General features: G+C 33.1%; 1 protein-coding gene and 1 long non-coding RNA gene across 3 annotated transcripts in view; one reads left to right on the forward strand and one right to left on the reverse strand.

The window, feature by feature from the left end:
- LOC147075856 (uncharacterized) overlaps positions 1-16,024 on the reverse strand; it is a 102,539-nt gene extending 86,515 nt beyond the window's left edge. The window contains exon 1 of the long non-coding RNA XR_015069974.1: positions 14,797-16,024. This is a non-coding gene — a long non-coding RNA (uncharacterized LOC147075856). The remainder of the gene's footprint in view (positions 1-14,796) is intronic.
- Positions 1-21,830, forward strand: part of stac (C2 and C2B_Munc13-like domain-containing protein staccato) — a 111,415-nt gene that overhangs the window by 20,014 nt on the left and 69,571 nt on the right. Inside the window, exon 1 of one of the 2 annotated variants that reach the window (XM_085942167.1) lies at positions 13,698-14,140. The exons of the other annotated variant lie outside the window; for it this stretch is intronic. Within the exon in view, the coding sequence (XP_085798293.1) occupies positions 14,058-14,140 (83 nt within the window). The 5' untranslated portion in view covers positions 13,698-14,057. Of the gene's footprint in view, positions 1-13,697; positions 14,141-21,830 lie in introns of those variants that run through there. 2 annotated transcript variants of the gene reach the window in all.

Consider the following 21,830-nt stretch of genomic DNA (forward strand, 5'->3'; position numbering starts at 1 on the left):
TTTTTTAAGCTTTTCTGAACTCCTAGTAGATTTTTTTCTTTCAGAATCTTATTCTTTTTTTTTTTAATGTATTTTGACTTCCCAATTTAAAAAAAAATCCAATAAGAGTCACGTCTGAGAGCTTTTATAAGCTTTTTCAAAGAACCAATTTAAAATTTTCTGTTAAAAATCGAACGTGCTGGTTTTTTTAAGGTCTTCTTAACTGCGAATCGAATGTTTTCATTTGAAAATTCAGATGTGTTTTTTGCGAATATTTTTTATCATAAGTAATAGTTTTTAGAATTAAACAATTATAGTAAGTACCTACATATTAGACGTAAGTACCTACCTAATTTTTTAATATAATACATACCATGCGCACCTTAATTATAGTTAAAATAATAATAATTATCGTACAGTTGGCAATATTGCAAGTCTTTGTAAGTTGCAAGCAATTTGATGAAGTAAATACAATCTGTCATTATTTCATATTTCATCTGGGATTACCGTGATAAAAAGTTGTAAGCAACTAATTAAATGGTTTGATCATGTTTTTCTCACTATATATTATATTCGGCGTAACTGGGGCCAGTGTTTTTCATCCAGTTCATTTTCCGTTGATATTGTTAATAATATATACTTACTAACTCATATATTAGGTACCTATGTATATTATGTTATGTAGTTTCTCAATTATTGACTTATCGTCTTTCATTGCATTTCTTGCATAGTCATATTGCCTTCAATATCGTCAATGGATAATTTTAATTTATATGAAAATGTTCTTTGTTCTTAGTGGTGAGCAACACTTCTCCCTCAAATCAAAGAAAAGTAAAACATATTTCGAATCGAACGATAACAATGGCATTCCACGAGGCATAAAAAAAGCTCGAATCTGAAGTATAAACTTAAGCTTCAAGAATGGACATTTTCCAGAGCTGTGGTTTCGTCGAAATTTTTTATAGATTTCTATGAATGATCACATCACGATAGATTATTAAAATGATCATGTTTTGTGATGTGATTTGAATTATTCATTGTCTTATGATAGGGGTACGCCTTACTTAAGTCAGTCATTGAAATTCAAGATGATGTGTTCACGAACGTAGAATATAATGCAAATTTATAAGTTATAAATAAATTAATACTTATTGTTCGTGCTTTTGTAGTAGTTATTTAGAAAAAAAACGAGAAATATTTCCTTACTATGCAAACTTCAAACATATAAGGCCGTGTCACGTAAAATTATTCGTTTGATCATTTAAAACCGTTTTATGTGTATTTGGAAAAATAAATAAGTAATATTTTTTCTTCTATTTATATGCAGATTCGTTTTATACTGCACCCCTGTCCGTGGTATTTAATTTAGAGAAGAAACTAGTGATATATATGGTATATGACAGTGACGAAGGGTGACTTTTGGAAACACTTAGGCTGTGGATTAAGTACACTTGTTTGATGTATTTACGGGAAATAAGAAGATAATCCGACATAACTACTGATGAATAGGTAGATACACAAAACCGATGAAATTTCAAAAGCTCACTGATGGTATAAAATTAAGCAATTAATTTGAATTATGTATTTTCTTAAATATAAACGCAAGATACGCTCAAAATATATTGAAAATATCCGTTGTTGTGAATCTGTTCCATAACAATTTATAATTTAACCCGTAAACTAGACATTTTAAAATACTTCTATATTTAAAACACAGACTTAGATACAATATCAGATTTCAACTTACATAATTGGCTGAATAAATTTTCTTAGTCTATGAATAAACTAACTGACAAATAAAAATCACGAGATAAATTATTTATTATTTTTAACAACAATCAATATTTATATGTGATTGAATCCCTAGATTTTTTTTTAAATTATCTTATTATTTTGAATAAATGTCCACTTACGTACAATGTAAGCGCTCCTTAAATAGCTTACCAATTTATATGGGCCGCCGCAGACGTCTTGAAATTATGAGAAACAAACCTCATATAAAAAAAGTTTTTGATTCACGCGAACGTAATCCACACAATATGCGAAGCGAAACGAGATGTCGCTTATTTTTTTAAACCTTCGAGACATGCCATAAATGGTGCTTATTGAAATAGTGGAAAAGATCGTAAAATTATTACGACAATTATACGATAGATGTCGTTGGGCATATTGAATATATTATAATGTAATTATATTATTAAATATGTCAATATAAAATTAAAAAATATTTTTCTTAAGAAGGTAGGTTTTAAATAATCGCCTACTATGGAGTCTTCGCCACTGGTATATGCAAAACTATCACTATTATACCCACAGTATTGCTTGTCATTTCGCAAACGCGAATATCATTGTCGCTTTCCCACCACGGATTGTTCGACATACCTAGCATTATTATGGACGTAGACAATAGTTATGTGTAATAGCACATGTCCCTATCCAGATTTCCTTCTGATCAGCGACGGGCAAAACATCGAGAGCGTCACAGCTTCAAATACCTGGGGGTACACGGAAGATGGCATTTTGCAGAGAGAGCTCGCTTTCCGAATGGGAATGGTTGGAGCAACATTCTACTCGATGCGGAGTGTCTGGGACTCACGATTGTACTCGGTCAAAACCAAATGCCGGGTATTCGACGCTTGCATTCTGACGGTGCTGGTTTACGGTAGCGAATCATGGCACCTTACGAAGGCTCAGAGCAACCGTATACTGAGATTCAAAAACAGATGTTTGCGACGGATACTGGGTGTGCGGTGGTATGACTTTAGGAGCAACGAGGAGATAAGGGAACGCATCAAGCAACCTCTCATTACGCTGAGAGTGAAGAGGCGACGATGGACCTGGCTCGGCCACATGCTGCGGATGCCAGAAGAGAACCTCAACCTGGCTTGCATGTTCTTCAAGCCGACCGGATTCTGGCGTGCTGGAAGGCCGCTAAATACTATCTATATACTATTATTTTTGTTTGTATACGGCGGAGCTACGGAATGCTGGTTTGACCTGAAACGAAGCAAGACGACTGGCGAGGGACAGGGATTCTTGGAGGCGCCGCGTAGTGTCCATATGCTGCGACCAAGGGGCGGGATAATTATAGCCGAAGAAGAAAGAAGAAAATAGGATTCTATATTATATTTTGAAAGCACCTAATATTGTATTTTCTTATTTAAAAATGTTCTCATTGTGAATGAGACATAGAACATTCGTTTCGGCAAGACATGCTATAAAAATTTGACTATGAAAATCGATTTTGCTGCATGTAGGTATATCTATTATTTGAATTAAACGAATTGTCACGCGTTGGTGATTAGTACATGTTATTCTTTTCATTTACTTAGGTACGCAGACAGTCTGTCACTATGAAATGCGTAAATATTAAACCACATAATAATGAAAACCACAGAAAATAATCGATAAATAGGTAGGCACCTACGATACATTTTTTTTATTACAATCTTTCCTTGTATAAAATTCCTTACGTATTTCGAGAAAACCTGGATAACATTGGATTAACTTAGGGAAAACATGAATGCCTCATTTGTGTAAACTTTATTTAAAAAATAATCTACATATCATGCGGTTTGCGGGCAATTGAACCTGCGATTGTCCTTATCTTGTTGTATGTCCAGTATTTACAATAGTTTCCTGTTGGATTACTTCAAGCAAATTTCAGAACAATTTGTTGCCTGTTTGATATTAATTAGAATTAGGGAGGGCTGCCACTAGAAGATACTCACCGCCGCCTTCTGTATCCGATAAATAAGTATGCCGTCCCAATTGCCATGCGCACAATGATGCTCTTGTAATTAAATAATATTCAAATTAATTCTTTTGAAGGAGTCATTATGTACTTCTAAATGATTTTTTATTGAAATGGTGCATTTTATTTTGTGTACATTATATAACATTATTTCCACACCATAAGTAACGAAAAGTTGCTATTTAATGCTATAAAACTGCACTGATTATTTTAATATCTATTTTCTGCCCTACTGGAGGGAGAAATCTTTATTAAGCTACGTATTTTTTAGACTTATACGAGATATAAATGAGAACTCTGCCATTCTGGGCAGAGTTGACCTGTGTGTCCCTAATAACTATCTTAGAAATAGAGAACATCAGTTGTTTATTCTCCCAAGGTGCAGAACCAACCTGCCACTGGTAGTACCAATAATTGGGAGGGCGATAGTTATGTTCAACGAAATTGCTTCGGGTGTTGATATATTCCACCTACGTGAGGATGAGTTTAGGTGGAAGTTGTTTTATAAATTCTTATAATAGGGTCTGCTTAACTCATCCGGTGTACTTCCTTGTACCTATCTAATTAATATTTTTTGTATTTACACATTTCTACTGTTTAATAACATACTGATCAATCTATTTTTTATGTAATACTGTTTTGTATTTCTTTGTTTCTAAATGTCATGTTGTGAACGTCTTAAACTTATAATTTGCAATGTCCACAATATGTTAAAAATAAATAAATTTAAAATTGGTTAAACTGAATATATTGTCCGACAAGAAATCGGTGATAACAGGAAGTCGCTGTAGTCGCATGTAGAAGTCGTCTAGTGACGTACCTGTCATGGCGGCAACACGCATCTAGTGTTTAAATAATTTATCGACTCTGATTTTAGATGCGACTTCCATTCTACTTCGCAATAAATCAAAAAAATACTAATACTAATTCTAACATCACTCCTGATCGTTTTAGACAGATTTTTTTATCATAAAAAGCTTTAAATTATGTAAATTGATAAATCCGTTCACTAAGGTACCGTAAAATGAATGATGAATTTGGGGGCGTTCCTCATTGGAAAACGGACATGCGATTGGAGGGAATTGTTGATTCACAGTTTTAGCACTTGGACAAGAAGTTCTTGTTCGACAGTAGAGACATTAAATGTTTGTTATAAGTACATTCGATAAAACTGGTTTGCGTCATGATGATATATGAAAATATGTTTGGTAAAATTACAATAAAACACTGTGTAAAAACATAAGTACATCTTTCAGTTTTTTTTATCTGACTCATATATAATATGCATATATATGGTAAAGAAACCAATCTGGGTGATTCTTTATAAAAATATTACTAAATAAAATAATTTAAGCCAAGGAGGATCCTAAGAATCGATAATTTTGAACACATTGCACTACCCGCTATTTTTATTTTTTCAAATGGGACGAACCGTTCTACGACCATGCCGGTGGCATGGTACAATTATTGCATTTTCAATCAATCCTGATTCGGTCTTGGTTTTATTGAAGAACACAGAACAATTTTTGGTGGATTATAAGAAAAAAAAATTAAAACCTCAATAAAAAAAAATTGACCACTAATATCGCCTGGCAACATCGACATTATATATCTTTGTGACCCCAAAAACCCATTCCAATTGTCAGAATGCGTTCCGCATATTATGTATACGAAAAGTCTATGGGATCCTGCACTATACTGTGTGTGAGGTATGCACGGGATATACCGGAGACAATTAGTCGCAATGGCTAGACGTGGGTAGGCGCTCTTAGTTACAATTTTCACTGAGTAACTATGGTCAAGTCAAATTATAATAATGTATTAGCACCTTCGTGAAAATCGAAAGAAGCATACGACACTGGCGGACCAAACTGAAGTAACTAGTTTTCTTCCTGTGTATTCTGTGGGGGTCTAGGACGATTTGGCACCGGACAACTGGACGCCACGGAATTCAAAAATAAATAGACGTTAGGTACTTGTAGGTACTTTAAAAAAAATATTCAATATTATTTTTTATATTTCAATGATTATACATTATGATTTAATAGTTGGTGAGAATGTAAATATGTAGACGTAAACAATGATTTAATCGTGCATATGTTTAAGTTCCAACGAAAAAAGAGTTTTTTATTTTATATAAAGCCTTAGGCATGGTAATATTCAATCCGCGATAAAGAATACATATGTTAAGAGTAAAATGAATTCAAACTACTAAGTAGTAGATAGAAACTGATTAAAATACCTCGTCTATACGTGTCTACGACAGTGCGGCGTCCAAATGTCCGGAGGCCAGTCGTCCCATTCCCATTCTGTGGTGTTGGGTAGTAAATCAAAAATATCTCTATCACATGCACAATTAGATTTATTATAATAAGTATAAATATATAATACTGAGCTACTTTGACAATTAATATTATATATTAATTATATATCAATAAAATTAATATATTTATTTGGTCTAATTTGAACATTTAAAATAATGAATGTTGTGCATTTTAAAATGGAGAAAGGCCCTCTTGCTTCTTATCCACACATTAGTATCCCTGTTAGATGTAATTTCACATATAAATAATTACAAGATAAAAAGAACTTTTTATATACACGTTTTCTAATTTTCTGTTGAATCATATAAACTTGACAATTCTATGTATTAATAAAAACTCTTTATTGTACTTGATAGAAATACTGAATAAATATAGAATACAGAAATGTCATTTTGTCATTTCATAGTGATTTCCATAGTAACGCACGCATATATTAATAATTTAGTTGCTAGGACCCACTTAGCAACCAATAATAGTGAGTAGTAAATATAACTTTTAACGATTTTTTCAGAAACATACAAAACAGAATTAACTGAAAATGAATTCAATTCTGCTTAAAGATGTCCAAAAGTATTAAAAGAATGCATTGTCGTAGTGTTCTGATATAAGTATTCCAAAAAATTCAAATATCTAGCTAGTCGGGAACTAAGTTAAAAATCTTGGACAAACAAGAAAAAAATTGTACTGCACAAGAAAAAATCTGTACCCGACAAACAAGAATACGAGCTAATAAAAACGTGGTAAAATGAAATTTAAAACACCTATCTATCAGATGCTATTCTCATCTGATTATTTTTCATTTATTTTCTATTTTTTTTTTTTTAAATAATAATGTTAACATTCAATTTAAAGTTTAGTCAAGGTAACGCAATGCAAATTGGATGTTTGACAATAGATGACTTAAATAGTTTTTTTTACCTGAATAACACCAAATAATAATTAGTATTAATTACTTTGTTTACCGCGCATACTATGTACTACTAGCAGCGACTTAGCTAGCGTACATTATGTTATGTTAGTATCCTTCTACGATATACACTGCGTGCGTATTCGGTGAACATCGATGTGTTTACAACTCTGCAGCTCTGATTACTACCTTCTTACCATGACAAAATGACATTGAAAACATTAGCAAGGCAGTCTTCTAAATACGTGATAATGCAGTAAAATATATCGTTCCTATTTTGCTATTGTAATATTGAATCAGTCGTTTGCTTGCGTTCGCATCGCGAACTCGAATAAAGGCTTCCGCTGAATAGAAGACCTCGGAGATTTTTCCTGTTTATTTTTACAATTCGAATCGCCGAAAATCGTGGGCGCGAAATCGAAAAAAAAACGGATAGTTCTCCCGTAACCGGTTTTAAACTAACAAAAAACTTGTTTCCTGTGAGGTAGATGTAAAATCTACAGTGCAATAGTAAACTGTGAACGCTGTTAAATAATATTTACATGCAGGTTGTTTATCACTCTGGTCTAGATTTCGAATTATTTATAGTTCGCTTGTACCTAAGTTTGTGATTAAATTTGTACTGAACGGTGATTTTGCAATGAAATCCATACGCAAATATTTATCGCGTGTCATCAAAATATTTAATGTTTATGTAAATTGATAGTTTAGTCGCTAGATTCTATCAGTGACGTCCATAGACAAAATGCCGCCCCATTTTTTATGATGCTTACACATGACCCCAATATTTAAGAAATGTGTTGTATGGATACATTACTAACAAAATATATACTACTAAATCCAATTTAAATGCCATCTCTACTTCAATAAACAATATTGCGAGTCCATGGTTTCAGATATATTTAAAAATACACCTGGCTTTCAAAACACGCGAGCTAGGTAAGTACCTATGTAGGTACCTACCTATAATTCAAAATATAATTCGCAAATCTGCACGTGTCATCAAGGACTTGACGTCCAAGGACAACAGAAGTAAACTAGACATCGCGAAACCGACAAAAACAATACAGTCCTGTTAAACCTTTTATGTTAATTCTTAATACACTTTGTTTCCAACCAGTGAGCTGATTTTTTTAACCGTAGGATATTTTTGTTATCAGGTACTAAGTTTAGTTACCAATTTCTATATAATATACCTAATGATCCTCTTCGGTTTGGGCGCCCTTCAAGTGACTGCTGCCGCCAAGCGACGCTCAATCTGCCTAACCCCACGGAACGTCACTGGATTCTATGAATGACTAAAACATATCGTAAAACAACTGACGAAATATTGCATTTTTACTGCAAGTAAAAATGTATTAACTTAAAAGAAGACATTGTTAAAATAAATGCAGTTTTTCAATGAAAATATTGTATTTTAAAGTATGATTTATTAGAATAATACGTTTGATTTAAACCAAAGACTAATGAATAAACCAGCGCTTGAAATGGAAATTTTACGGACCGGAGCGCTCGACAATTTTCTGAAGAAATTTACATAGTTATCAAATTTTATGTGTATTTTATAAAAATAAGCGTGTTAGATTTTCTATTATATGGCCTATCTAGGTCAAAATATTTTTTTACATATATTATCTGTATATTTATTTATTACTACATATTATATTAATACAAGTAAATACCATTTGATCTAATATTATGCGAGGTAATCAGGCGAAGAGGCGTACCAGTATAGTAAAGAGTGCAATAAAGTGCAAAGTTAATACGCTGCACGCGCTATTATAATGTATTAATTTATTCGATATATTCTTTTATATTTTCGGTAGTATATACCCGGTACTGGATCGCGATCCACCAAATGGGGAAACGCTGCTCTACGCTAGTTAAAATTATAATTAGTTTTGTAGGTGCCTAATGATTCTTCACAATGAACAGTAATGTTATGCAAATGAAGAAATAATAATTGTAAAATAATTAGCCATCAGTAATTATCGCACACTTAAAATAAATTTGTATACTACCCAAGAATAGTAAGAATAAAGAAAGCGATTTCTAGTGAAGTTTTATGAAATGTAAGTAACATTTAAAAATAATATTTAAAATTATTATGGCATGGTATAGTACTCGTATCTAGTAGATATCATCTTTTGTTTCTTAATCTCAACATAAATAAAAGTATTTGCAACAGACAGTAATTTATCAATTAATTAATGAATGCACATGAATAAAATATGCACCAAAATATTTTAAAGTTAAGTAAGTAAAAACTAAAATATTATGAATCCTCAGTAAGCATCTAAAATAGTGACTTTCGACTGGGGTTCCACGAACCATATTAAGAGCTTACAAAAGCTTGCATGACCAATTTCTAGACCAGGGTTTCCCAAACTGTGTTCCGCTGAACCTGAATAGGTGTTTCCGCGACCATTTGGAAAGGTTTTATACACTGCAATACATTTCAAGATCTTCTACTAGGTAGAAGTAAAATAAGTAAAATAAATAAAACAAAAATAATTAAAGAATCTACTTCATATTGAAAGGCGAGTGATGATCAATCTCCACTGATGTTTATGACGTCAAGTATCTAGATAGGTCATGGCTCGCACAAGGAGAGGGGGTTGACAGACCTCTAGCTTGGGGGCCTGGGCTTACGGGGGGCCAGGTGTGAGAGATCGATCAGCCAAGTGAGATAAACACACATAACAAACATGCACTAATAGAAAAAAATGTCGCCTGCGGCGCTGTTTCACTTCAGGCATACTAACATTTAATAATATATGGTTTTACACTACTTGATTATTGTCGATATTTGACATGTCCATAACTGTGCATATTAACATAAAAGTGGGTGTATTAAAAATACAAAAAATCGCTAAAAAATACCTTTAATTTTACCTCGAACACCATTTGGAATATGCAACTGTAGATCGTCTCACATTGCCTTTAACCTTAGCGATAAGTAGGTGGCCCGCCAAAGATCCTAGCCTGGGTGGCCGCTTCGGGATGTACATCTTTTGATGAAAGATGAAAGATGGGGTATATTGTTTTTAACTGACCGGCTGACAAGAACAGAAACAGAACAATAAGCAGCAGTGGCGCACCCAGGATTTCATATTGGGGGGGGGGGCAATGAGGAGAATGTAAATTAGTCCCATAGGCTCTTTTCTTCTTCACAGCCTAATTTCTCATTTATCGGTATTTTGTCTATCGCACTCGGTGTACCTACACCATGGTCCCCACATCCTGAAACGGGCCCTTAGGCTAGGATATTTAGCGGGCCCCCTACCTACCGCTTAGATTAAGGCAGTGTGAAACACTACATCAACTTTTTTCAAATTGTGGTTTAGTTCAAATTAAGGGTACTTATACAGTGAATTATTGGCGATTTTTAATACATCCACTTTATTATTGGACCTGTCGAGTATCGACATATAATAATCAAAAAATATATTGTACAATTATATAAGTAATTAAAAATGTTCATGGCCATGAAGTATAATAGCGCCGCAGGCGACTTTTTTTACTATTAAATCTAATTTGTGATGTGTGTTTATCTCACTTATCTGGTCAACCCGACACGCCGGGCCCTCCACAGCCCGGGCCCCCAGGCAAGAGCCCTGTCAGCCCTCCCCAGCCATGACCTACACCACTCCGGAATTCGGGTGGACACCGAGAATTTTTTGACAGTTCCACTAGGGAACGGGTTTCTAAAAAAACCTGACATTAGTGTTTCGAAATTTTTGTGTTAGAAATTAAAATCTAAGAAATTGTTCTAAAAAGGGTGCTGGAGAATTACAAATCATTTTTTTGCCAGTGTTTTTATTTGTCTAAGCCCAAAGGTATAGTTTATTGGCTTTCAATTTCAATGTTTAAAATCATTCTGATAATTTTCATGTTTGGGGGGTGCCAGGGCCCCTTGCCCCCCCTGGGTGCGCCACTGATAAGCAGAACGGTTAGCTGCGCTAATAAATAACCTACAAAATAAGCTAAGTGTTCCGTTAAAAATTCCGGGTTTGCGAAGTGTTCCACTGCAGAAAAAGTTTGGGAAACCTAAATAAACTTGATTAGATAATGCGTCAACGAATAAATGAGTAATAATTGAGGAATTGAGTTGTCAGTTGTGAGCTTCGTAGACTACCATACACTCTTCCTTGTTTCTTATAATATTATAGTTAAGGTTATTAGTATGGCATATAATTTATAATAAATTTTATTGGACTACAAATTTTAGCTTTGTTAAATTAATGTGGACACATCGAAAAAATATCTATCCAATTCGTGGATCCGGCATGTAGGGAATATTTTTTCGCTAGTTTCGCCAGTATTGAGATAACCTGCTGTCAGTGAGCACTGTCAATTTATAGCAGTCATGTATTGCTAAGGGGCAAGGTTCGCTATATTATTTCTGTTGTGTGTGTGTCTAGCTAGATCATACACTATGCAGTAAATTTTATAGGTACATCAAATGCATCTAAGTATGTGCAAATATTCACCATCACCATAATGCTGCGAAAAATTTGCCTGCGTAATAAGGAGGGAATTATTATTATTATAATAGAAACTGGACAATATTTCTACCAGATTTTGGTGTTTTATCCAGTAGGTCAACTGATTATAAATTAATACAAATACTTTTTGTATTTTACAACATTTTTCCTTGCTGTCGTCACACTGGTCTGTGAAACAAAAACTCAAGTTTATTTTTATTTGACTATTGTAACTAAGCTTTGAGAATTTGAAAAAAGGTACATAGTTGTAATACAATATTAGTATTTGTTTAGTATATTTAGTTTAGTTTTCGTTTAGTTTAGTTTAGGTTAACACCCAAGAGAGAACGTTTCTTAGAGGACCACAAGTTAAAAGGAAGTACTCTTTATGCGCCGTAGAGTTGACAAAATTTTCGGTTGAATGATTTTATTTTTTGTCCGTTTAAAATAACCGCACAGGGATAGGATTACCAGTGATTTCAAATAAAAATAATTACAAGATAAAAATAACTTTTTATATACCAGGTTTTTAAATTTTCTGTAGAATCATATAAACTTTACAATTCTATGTATTAATAATTTAGAACACATAAGGCAATTGTCAACAAATCATTTTTTTTTGCTATTTTGCAACAAACAAATATAGAATACTGAAATGTCATTTTGATTTCCATAGTAACGCACGTATATATTAATAATTTAGTTACTAGGACCACCCCTTTAGCAACCGATAATAGTGGATTGGATTACGGATTTCATCCGAAATAACTTTTCATACAGAACTGAATTAACTGAAAATGAATTAAATTCTACTTAAAGATGGCTAAAAGTATTAAAAGAATGCATTGACATCGTGTTCTGATATATTCTAAAAGTTTCAAATGTCTAGCTAGTCAAAGCTAGCAAACGAGAATACGAGCTAAGAAAAACGTGGTAAAATGATTGGCAATCACTGGTTGAATTAATAAAATATTATTAAATAATACAAATAAGTAGAAGAGTCCTGGTAAGGCCAGTTTAATTTTGATAAATGTCTAATCGCGTTAATATTATTAGATATAATATTTTACAATCAATCGTGACATACATACTTATTTAAAATAAGAAATGATACAAAATTTCATAACAATATTATATTTTTTACTATTGACAGTACTTAACATACTTATAATTATTTAATAATTGTCCAAATTTGTGTGGATAATAGGGAAGCAATACAATTATGCAATTAACATTATAATTGACAGTTATTTATTATTTTATCTGTCATACCTACGCACATAGCCTCCACATCCTGAAGTGTGTGTCCCTGTCTATCGCTAAGATTAAATCAGTTTTTGCGTTTTTCAAATAGTTTTCTGGGTAAAATTAAGAGCATATTTTTAACAGTTTTTAATACATCTACTTGAATTATGGAGTTGTCGAGTATCAACACAAAACAATTAAAAATTGCATCGCACAACCATATATTTAAAAATATTAATATCCTTGAAGTGAAATTGCGGAAATTCAATAAGAGGAAATTTGCGATGTGTGTTTATCTCATATATCTGGTCGACCCGCCATGCCGGGCCCTCGTCGAGCCTGGGCTCCAGGCTAGAGCCTCTAGAGGCTGTGGTGTTCATAATATTTTGCTCCAACAGAGGATAATATGGCCAAAGAAAGAAAAGGAATTGATGAGAAGCTGATGCTTTTTCATAAATAAAAGATGCCGTTGGCTATCTCTTGGTTTACATGCCATTTTAGCGACATTATTGAAAGTATTTGTAGTCATTAGATAATATAATAATGAGATAGGGGATTCTTTACGCATGTATTTTGGCTTAAATTGTAGTAAAAAAAATCATTGTAAAAAATAGAGGGTTATGTTAACATATTTGTTATTTCGAGACGTATATATACTAGCTTAAAAGTAACCCTAACAATAGGTATAGTAATTATTATGTTAGTAAAAAAACACCTATCGTAAATTGAGTTATCTTTGCATGTGCCCAATTATAACCATTTCCTTTCGCGATTGTTAGTCAATCTTGAAATAACTCCTTATAAAAATTCGTGTGAAAATGATGTTTGATAATACTTGAGGTTATAAGAAATAAACCCGGCTCAGTAGATGCACCGAAAAAACCCGGCATTACGTTCACGTATATCGTAGAATATCCGCCGGTTTTATGAATGTCGGCATGACCTCAGAAATCCGAATGTTTTCATCGGTTATTTGTCTGTCAAAAGCGGCCGATTCAGTCAGTCCGGCGAGATCTTTCGTCGAGTAATAATATACCGCCGGCATTGTTAATCCGATCTGAACAAAATTATTGTAATATATTATTATTTATTCGGTGAATAATATCGCTTGAATCATTCCCTCCGTCACTTTGCCAGCGTAACTTTCGCAAAGATTATCTACCGAGAATATGCAATGCGGTGTGTCAAACTGACGTTTAAAAATAGCATTCGTTTATTTAGCAAAATCGCATTGTAAATATTACGTTGTTTCAGTTTGATTTTGAATTTAGAACGGTGAAAATCGGTGAAAAGTGTTTTGTGTCGTGCATTTGATATTTTGACAGTGGCGCGTGCGCAGTTGACGAATTTTTCACCCCACGATGGACGAGGAATCGATGTGGAAAGGATTTTACGAGAAAATTCAGAAGCAGAAATCTGTAGAGCAAGTCGACCATGAAACTAGGTACGTATTACTATAAACTTACGGCAATTCCGTATCCGCTATCAGGAACATCTACTTTAAAAGCTTACAAAATTTCAAGGTTAGTTAAGTTAGATATTGGAATTATTATCTTGGTTACATGCCGCAATAATAATACCTATCCATATTTTATAGCTGCGATCGAACATCGATTTGTTTCGGTAATTATTTGCCAATGTACTTACGATCTGTGTTCATTTCTAAATATACACATTGACTGATCTTAATACTCTCGCAAGAGATTCAGAAAATAATACATTGTATTATAATATATTACGTTTTCACGCTCTTACTTACATCGTCATTTTCTTATAATATTCTATATTATTGTGGTTACTGATTGTTTAAAAAATGTTAGCAATGTGTTTAAGAAGCTCAATCAAAATGCTAATTTATAAAAATAATTATGCTATTACACAAACTCTGGAGAAGGTGCAGGAGGCCAAAATGGGGAACTAACGAATCAAGTCCATGAAAGTTTATTTTAAACTTTGAAGTTTATTCCAGTTTACTAACACACAAGCTGTTTTCACAAATACCATAAACGTGAACGCTTTCACTCTGTGCTTATGGCGCCTACGTTATTATAAAATAATTTAATTATATCGAATACATCAAACAACTTGTCCCTATAATACGAGGGTGGGTCAATAAGTCCTTAGAAAAGCCGACAGGTGGCGCGACTAGTACTGTAAGCGGTTTGTTTTCATGCAGCGGCACTACCGATTCAGTATGCTGCAAAGTTTCAATCAGATTGGTCGGGTTGTTGTGTGTTTCTCGTACATTTAAAAAAAATTGCTTGTGGAAAATGGAAAAATGGAAAATGGAGAAAATTGAGTTTAGAGCTGTTATTAAACATTTTAATATAAAAGGGTTAACAGCAAAGGAAATAAAAAATGAGTTGGATTTAGTTCACGGCATATCTGCTCCTTCACTTGCAACTATTTATAACTGGTTAAATGAATTTAAACGTGGTCGTACATCAACAAAGGATGAACCACGCTCAGGACGTCCTGTAGAGGTGACTACACCAGAAATGATCAATAAAATCCACGATATGGTGTTAAGTGACCGAAGATTAAAGTTGAGTGAGATAATTGAGGTTACAGGGATCTCAAAAGGTAGCGTCATTTCTATTTTACATGACAAATTGGGCATGAAAAATATTTCTGCAAGATGGGTGCCGCGTTTGCTCACAGTCGACAATAAACGCAATAGGGTGGTGGCCTCTAAAGCCCTGTTGTCGCTCATGCAACGCAATCCGGATGAATTTTTTCGTCGCTTTGTAACTGTATATAAAACATGGATACACCACTATACTCCTGAGACAAAAGAACAGTCAAAACAGTGGATTGCGAAGGCAAACCATGTCCAAAGAAGGCGAAAACCGTAAAATCAGCTGGTAAGGTTATGGCTACTGTATTTTGGGATGCACGTGAAATTATTTTCGTTGACTATTTGGAAAAAGGAAAAAAAATAACAGGGGATTATTATGCATCTTTATTGGACCAGCTAAAAAACAAAATTTAAGAAAAACGGCCTCATTTAAACAGGAAAAAAATCCTCTTTCATCAGGACAATGCCCGTATTCATACATGTTTACGATCAATGGCTAAAATTGAAGAATTGAAGTTCGAATTGGTCGACCACCCACCGTGTTCGCCAGATTTAGCCCCCAGTGACTTTTTCCTTTTCCCAAACTTAAAAAAATGGCTAAGTGGACAACGTTTTTTTTCAAATGAAGAAGTCATCGATCGGACAAATGCTTATTTTGAGGACCTTCCGACAACTTATTTTTCTGACGGTTTAAAAAATATTGAGAAACGTCTTACCAAGTGTATTGAGCTCCAAGGAGATTATGTTGAGAAATAAAAAAAAAATACAAAAATAAAAACTGTTTTAATGCTTTTTTCTAAGGAATTATTGACCCACCCTCGTAGTATAGGGCCAAGAAATAAATTTAGATTCATTTAAGTTTTGTACTATTTCATTTAAGTATTTTTTTGCGACCCAGGTTTCGTCTTTTAGCATCTTTAGGCACTACATGCACTCGTCAATGGTAAATACACACTGAAAAAGAATTCAGTTAATTATTATCGTTTATTTATAATATAATAAACGATAATATATAATGTAAAATTATTATTATTATTACTAATGTGAAGGAAGTATAAAAACAAAAATTGAATATCTGAAGTGTTTGTAAAAATTCGTGGTGGATACCTACCTACATTAGAAACTCACTATTAACACATTCAGTAAGCGCATTACATAATTATTATCATTACTCGTAAACGATTGAACTGGGTAACGTATTGGGATTTTAATATAAATGTTATTAAATATACCAACCCTTAAATACTAATAAAACAAATAAATAATGTTAAGGTGTTAATCATAATCAGTAAACTGAATGCATCAACCACAACATCAAAATGGCATAAGTTTCCCCCCTCCATATCATTATACACAAAATTATAGTTTCAAATCAATTAGAATTATAATTCAAATTCGTTTAAGTAACCTTGGTCGATAGGACCTATTAATTTTCTGAGTAGCTAATGATTATAATTACACAACAAATGCGAGTTTCGTCAGATTCATTTACATTGTTATTATGATCTTTTCAAGAGATTCAGAAAGACAATGCTGAGAAATAAAATTAAAAAGAAAACATACTCATAATTAGTTCATAATTGTAGTAGAACGATTTCTGTTGTATTCAGGCCGCGGCACGAAACTGAACCGTGAATTTCGATGGTAAGTCCGTAGTGCTAGTTTTTTTTTAAATTAATCCATTGCAAACCAAGCCCTTACTTTTTCGTATAAGGTGATTCAGAGAGATTATTACAGTGACTTATTTACATATTCGCATTTGTGGTTATGGTATAAAAAAAGGCTCGATTAGAGTTTTTAGGTGAAGTTTGCAGTTAATTTTCTTTATGGTCAGAATTATATTGTAATGTTCTTGTGTTATTATGTTGTTTATTTGTTTTTTTTTTGTGATTTTACCGAGGCTTTGACTGCGACTCACTGTCATATCGCCTCTTCTCTTCTAGAAGGGGATCCGTCGATCAGATCCTCACTCCTATTCTGTTAAATAACTTTACAATTTTTCCTAGCTCTTCCGTCTTACCCACCGCCAGGACACCTTTCAATTCGTCGACATTAACATAGATATCCGCAATTCGCAGCTGTACTCTGTGAAGTTCATATTTAGGGCATTGTAGTGGTATATGTACAATGTCCTCTAAAACATGACATTCATCGCAGAGTTGCGATTCGCTTCCCATGAGGACATCAAATCTTTTGCCCATTGTATGCCCTGTTCTTAGCCTCAGTATTGACTTAAGCTCATTCCTCGTCAAAGGAGACTACAAACCAGGGCACCTCTTGTGGTGATGGTAGAATAGACTTACTCCATTTCCCCTCATGTTTAGTATTTCGTGAGGTATTTATTATTATATTATATTATGGTAGTTATTGCTTATAAATCGTTATTATTATCGTATTGCTAATAAATATGCAATCGAAAATCAAATAAAATTTTTAAATTACGCAATAACCAGCACTACCATAATAACTCGCCATTTTTAGTACCGCGGCCTGACTATAGACGGTTTTGAAATATAATCACTAGATACCTAATAATATCCATCTCGATGTAAAGACTGTCTTAAATTAAGTATTCAGACTAGAATATAAAACGAATCTAACATTAATAACTACATAACTTGAATTAATAAACGTGTTGGTGCACTTTCCACATTCTATCACGTTGAGTGAACATGGCGAAATGAAGAAAATGTAAATTTATAGGACGATGATATTTTTGGAATAATAATAAGTACCTATATCAAAGAGATTCGGTTATATTATTGGATTGGTATAATACGGTAACAAATTCAAAATTATACTAAGTATGTAGGTTTTACTACAATAAATTTAACTCTTATTTTTTTTTTTAAATATGACGGTATTTACAAAGTTTGGATTAAACAATCAACCATATTGTGATTGAGACAGATTTCCACAGAGTAGTGATTAATAAAATAAATAGAATTCCAATTCCAATCCCCAATACACTACATTTTAACGCAGGGTTTTGAACGTGAGTGTCCTACGAAAATGAACCACACATTATAGACGTGCTAGTGTGTGTTGCAACTTTCAAATCCATCAATATTGAATGAGCGTCAGTGTATAAACAGAACGAAGGATAAGCGTAATCTTGACACGTGTTTAAGTTTATACTATATTCTTCCATACTCGAGATCGGTTGCCCGTTAGACATTAGAGTATACATTTTATAACTTGCAATTTTTATTATACTAATACGCCTCTTTGCCTGACCACCTCGCATGAATTTAGATCAAATGATATTATTCACTTGTATTAATATATGTAGTAATAAATAAATACCTATGTACAAAAAATGTTTTTTTACATATTATAGTAGGTAACTCAATTTAGAAAGCGCTCTAGAGAGTATTGTACGAACCATTAGTTAAAATGCATCTTAATTAGATAAGATGCCTATAGCATTGTGGCTAATGCGCGTGGGCGCGAATCTCGAGAGACGCAAGCTCGATTCCTGCTGGGTGTCGTATTTTTTCAAGTTTTCCATTGGTTATATTGCAAATTATGTATTAAATAAATAGTTTTTCCGTAGTACGTGCCTATTTAAGTGTTTGTACTGGTTTAAACATATTTTTTTGTACTAGATTTATATTATTGTACTCATTTGTGCTCGAATGTTAACCTAATTAATAAATTATTCATTTGTATTAGTTCACAAAATAAATTCGAATGGCAGCATAAACTATTTTAGAGTACAAGACTTAAATGAAGAAATCAAGTACCTAACAGATTAAATTCATCCTGAGAGCACAAAATATGTCGATGCCCAGGACAGAGGTCAAAAAACCTGTTACTTATTAGCATGGTAGTACGTAGGCGTTATTTGCAGACAAAGCAGCCACCAATGAGTGCTTTCTTCTGAGAAGATGTCAGATGAGAGAAACACTTGACGAATCACCTATAGATTATCTTCATTGGAATTTAGAATTTATAATTGAGCAATGTTTTTCCAAATTGAAATCGTTGTGAAAGTAAGTACTTAATTTATATAAAATTTTGTAATGGTTTTTTAATAATTGATAAAAAATATCGCTATAAATAATAATGCTAAACAAATGAAGATACTTGTTTTAACACTGATCTTATGTTTATGTTTCTTTACAAAAGCAGATGTGTTATTTATTACGACTGTTTTCTAGTGCACTAACTTGAAGAATGTACTTATCTATTTAACAATACAACTCAATTTTATTAACATCAATTGGATAATTCGCATTTACACAATAGTTGAAGTTGAGCCTTTAGATATACAATCTTTATTGTAGTTTTTTTTTTCTCCACGCTTCAAAACGAATGTCGAATTAAAAATTGCTCTGAAAACTTGTATTTAATAATGTATTTATTACCTGCACCGTGATATGTGGAATAGTGTGTATATTAATTTTCATGGAATAAAATATCCATATAAGTAAGTATGTTTATATTCCTACCATACTAGTATTACAAAACAACTTCATTGACAGACCACGCGTGGATATGGGCGCGCCTCTACCGATACCACACCTCACTACTCCAGCACTGCTATCTCACGAGTGTACAACTTAGTCGTGATTAATTGTTGGAATTATATAGCTACTTTATTTTTGAGACGTTTTATCTTTCTTCGGGACCCGTTGATTCATTATAAAAAAGGCGCTAAAAATGTTGGGCTTTGTCTTGCGTACTTCTCGGGTCTTTTCGGATGTTACGGCACTAAAAATTCTCTATAACTCCTTAGTTAGAAGCAGACTTGAGAGCGGGTCCATCGTTTGGGCCCCTCATCAGTTGAAGTATGGCCTTATGGTGGAGAGAGTCCAAAAGAAATGTTTGAGACTCCTTTACTTTTGGCTGTATGGATATTTTCCGTGGCACTATCCGACTGACTTTCTCTTAGGTATGCTTACATACTGTAGCTTAAAATTTAGAAGGGATCTTTATATAAATATATAAACAATAACTAATAACAGTATAAATATAATATATAAGTTGTATGATATTTGATAACTAATAGACGGACTTGTTTGTTTTCATTTCGAAACAATATCGATTACTTTCACCACACCCAGGTTAAATTCATAATATACCTACCACTATTTTTATTCTAAAATCAATACTTGCGGGACAAGGGTTAGTTCAATAGCATTACTGATAACAGTGATAACATAATATTTGAGTGGACGTACTCTGAGTATAGTGACGAATTAATGATGAAAATTTTAATTACCCTCTAATTAGGGGTGTATTTAATGAATGGGGTGAGAAGAACGGCGTATTATCGTGAAAATGTTCGTAAACTAGAGGTCAGATACCGTTGGATAGTAAGTTTCACGCACATAACAATAAAATGTAAAAGCCATCGCCGTGGATCAATATTTTGAAACTTGGTGACAAAATTTAATGCATATTATTATTATTCAAAATATCAAATTCTTTAACAGTGTTGTTTTACATTTTTCCACACTCGAGATCCCTCCTATTATACCACACCTAGTAGAGTAAGCCAATTCTCACTAATTTTGTACTCCTTGGTTATACTGCCGTTTAACGTTTGGTGGCATAAACCGGCTTTTTAATGACTATTATATCGACACTATGTAACAATAATCCAAGAAAATATTTTATGTACAATATTTGTTTGATTTTAAGTCGAAATGAAGGTTTATTATTTTGTCTTGCGTAGGAATAAATGTATAATATTACAGAGCGTTGGAGCGGACCCTTTTTTGAGTTGCTCCGTTCCAACTCCGCTCCGGGACCTAATGCTTGCTCCGGCTTCGCTCCAGGGTCAGCTCCGCTCCTGGTAAAAAGTTTTAATACATATCATATGTATACAAATTTAAAAAAATAAGTAGTTTTAAAATAATCGTCATTTTCATTATTAATCCTATTAAATAAATCGGCAGCAAATCGTCTCTCATTATTTGCCTCTTCTGTCAAAAAAGTGAGGTTATTCATCACTCAGCATTGTTGCCATATTTAGAATAATTCCCGTGTTGCAAAATTGGTTGCAAAGTATCAAAATATACTATTTTCATTGGATTTTAGGACGAAATTTTAATAATAAAAAAAACAACCGGAGCAGTGGAGCACTACACATTTTTGGTGCTCCAGCTCCGGGTAAAATCGCATTGCTCAAGTGCTCCGTGCTCCTGCTCCGAGCTCCGCTCCAACGCTCTATAATATTATCATATTTGCTTGAATTCTGTGGATTCCAAAATAGTGACATATTTTTATACTTTATGGATTTCTCAAACCCTTTGTCTGCCACTGGATTTATATAATATTATACAGATCTAAAAAAACTACCCCTGAGAAATAATAATTCCTTCTGTAGAGATTTGAAAAAGTTTTATTTGGCCAATACGTTTTTCAATTCGATTAGAGGATGTACCTATCTAATTATTATAATATGTATGACTTTATTATAGGAATCTAGTGCAGATAATTACATATTATTATTTCTAATTACCTTAACGACGTTTAGCGTTGAAAGTTACTGCCAATTCTTGACGCAGTACAATTGCAAATAATATGAAAAATATACTTATAAATT

This window comes from Rhyacophila brunnea, unplaced genomic scaffold, assembly GCF_057557595.1.
Source record: "Rhyacophila brunnea isolate RB1 unplaced genomic scaffold, BYU_Rbru_1.0 scaffold_14, whole genome shotgun sequence".
Taxonomy (NCBI): Eukaryota; Metazoa; Arthropoda; class Insecta; order Trichoptera; family Rhyacophilidae; genus Rhyacophila; species Rhyacophila brunnea.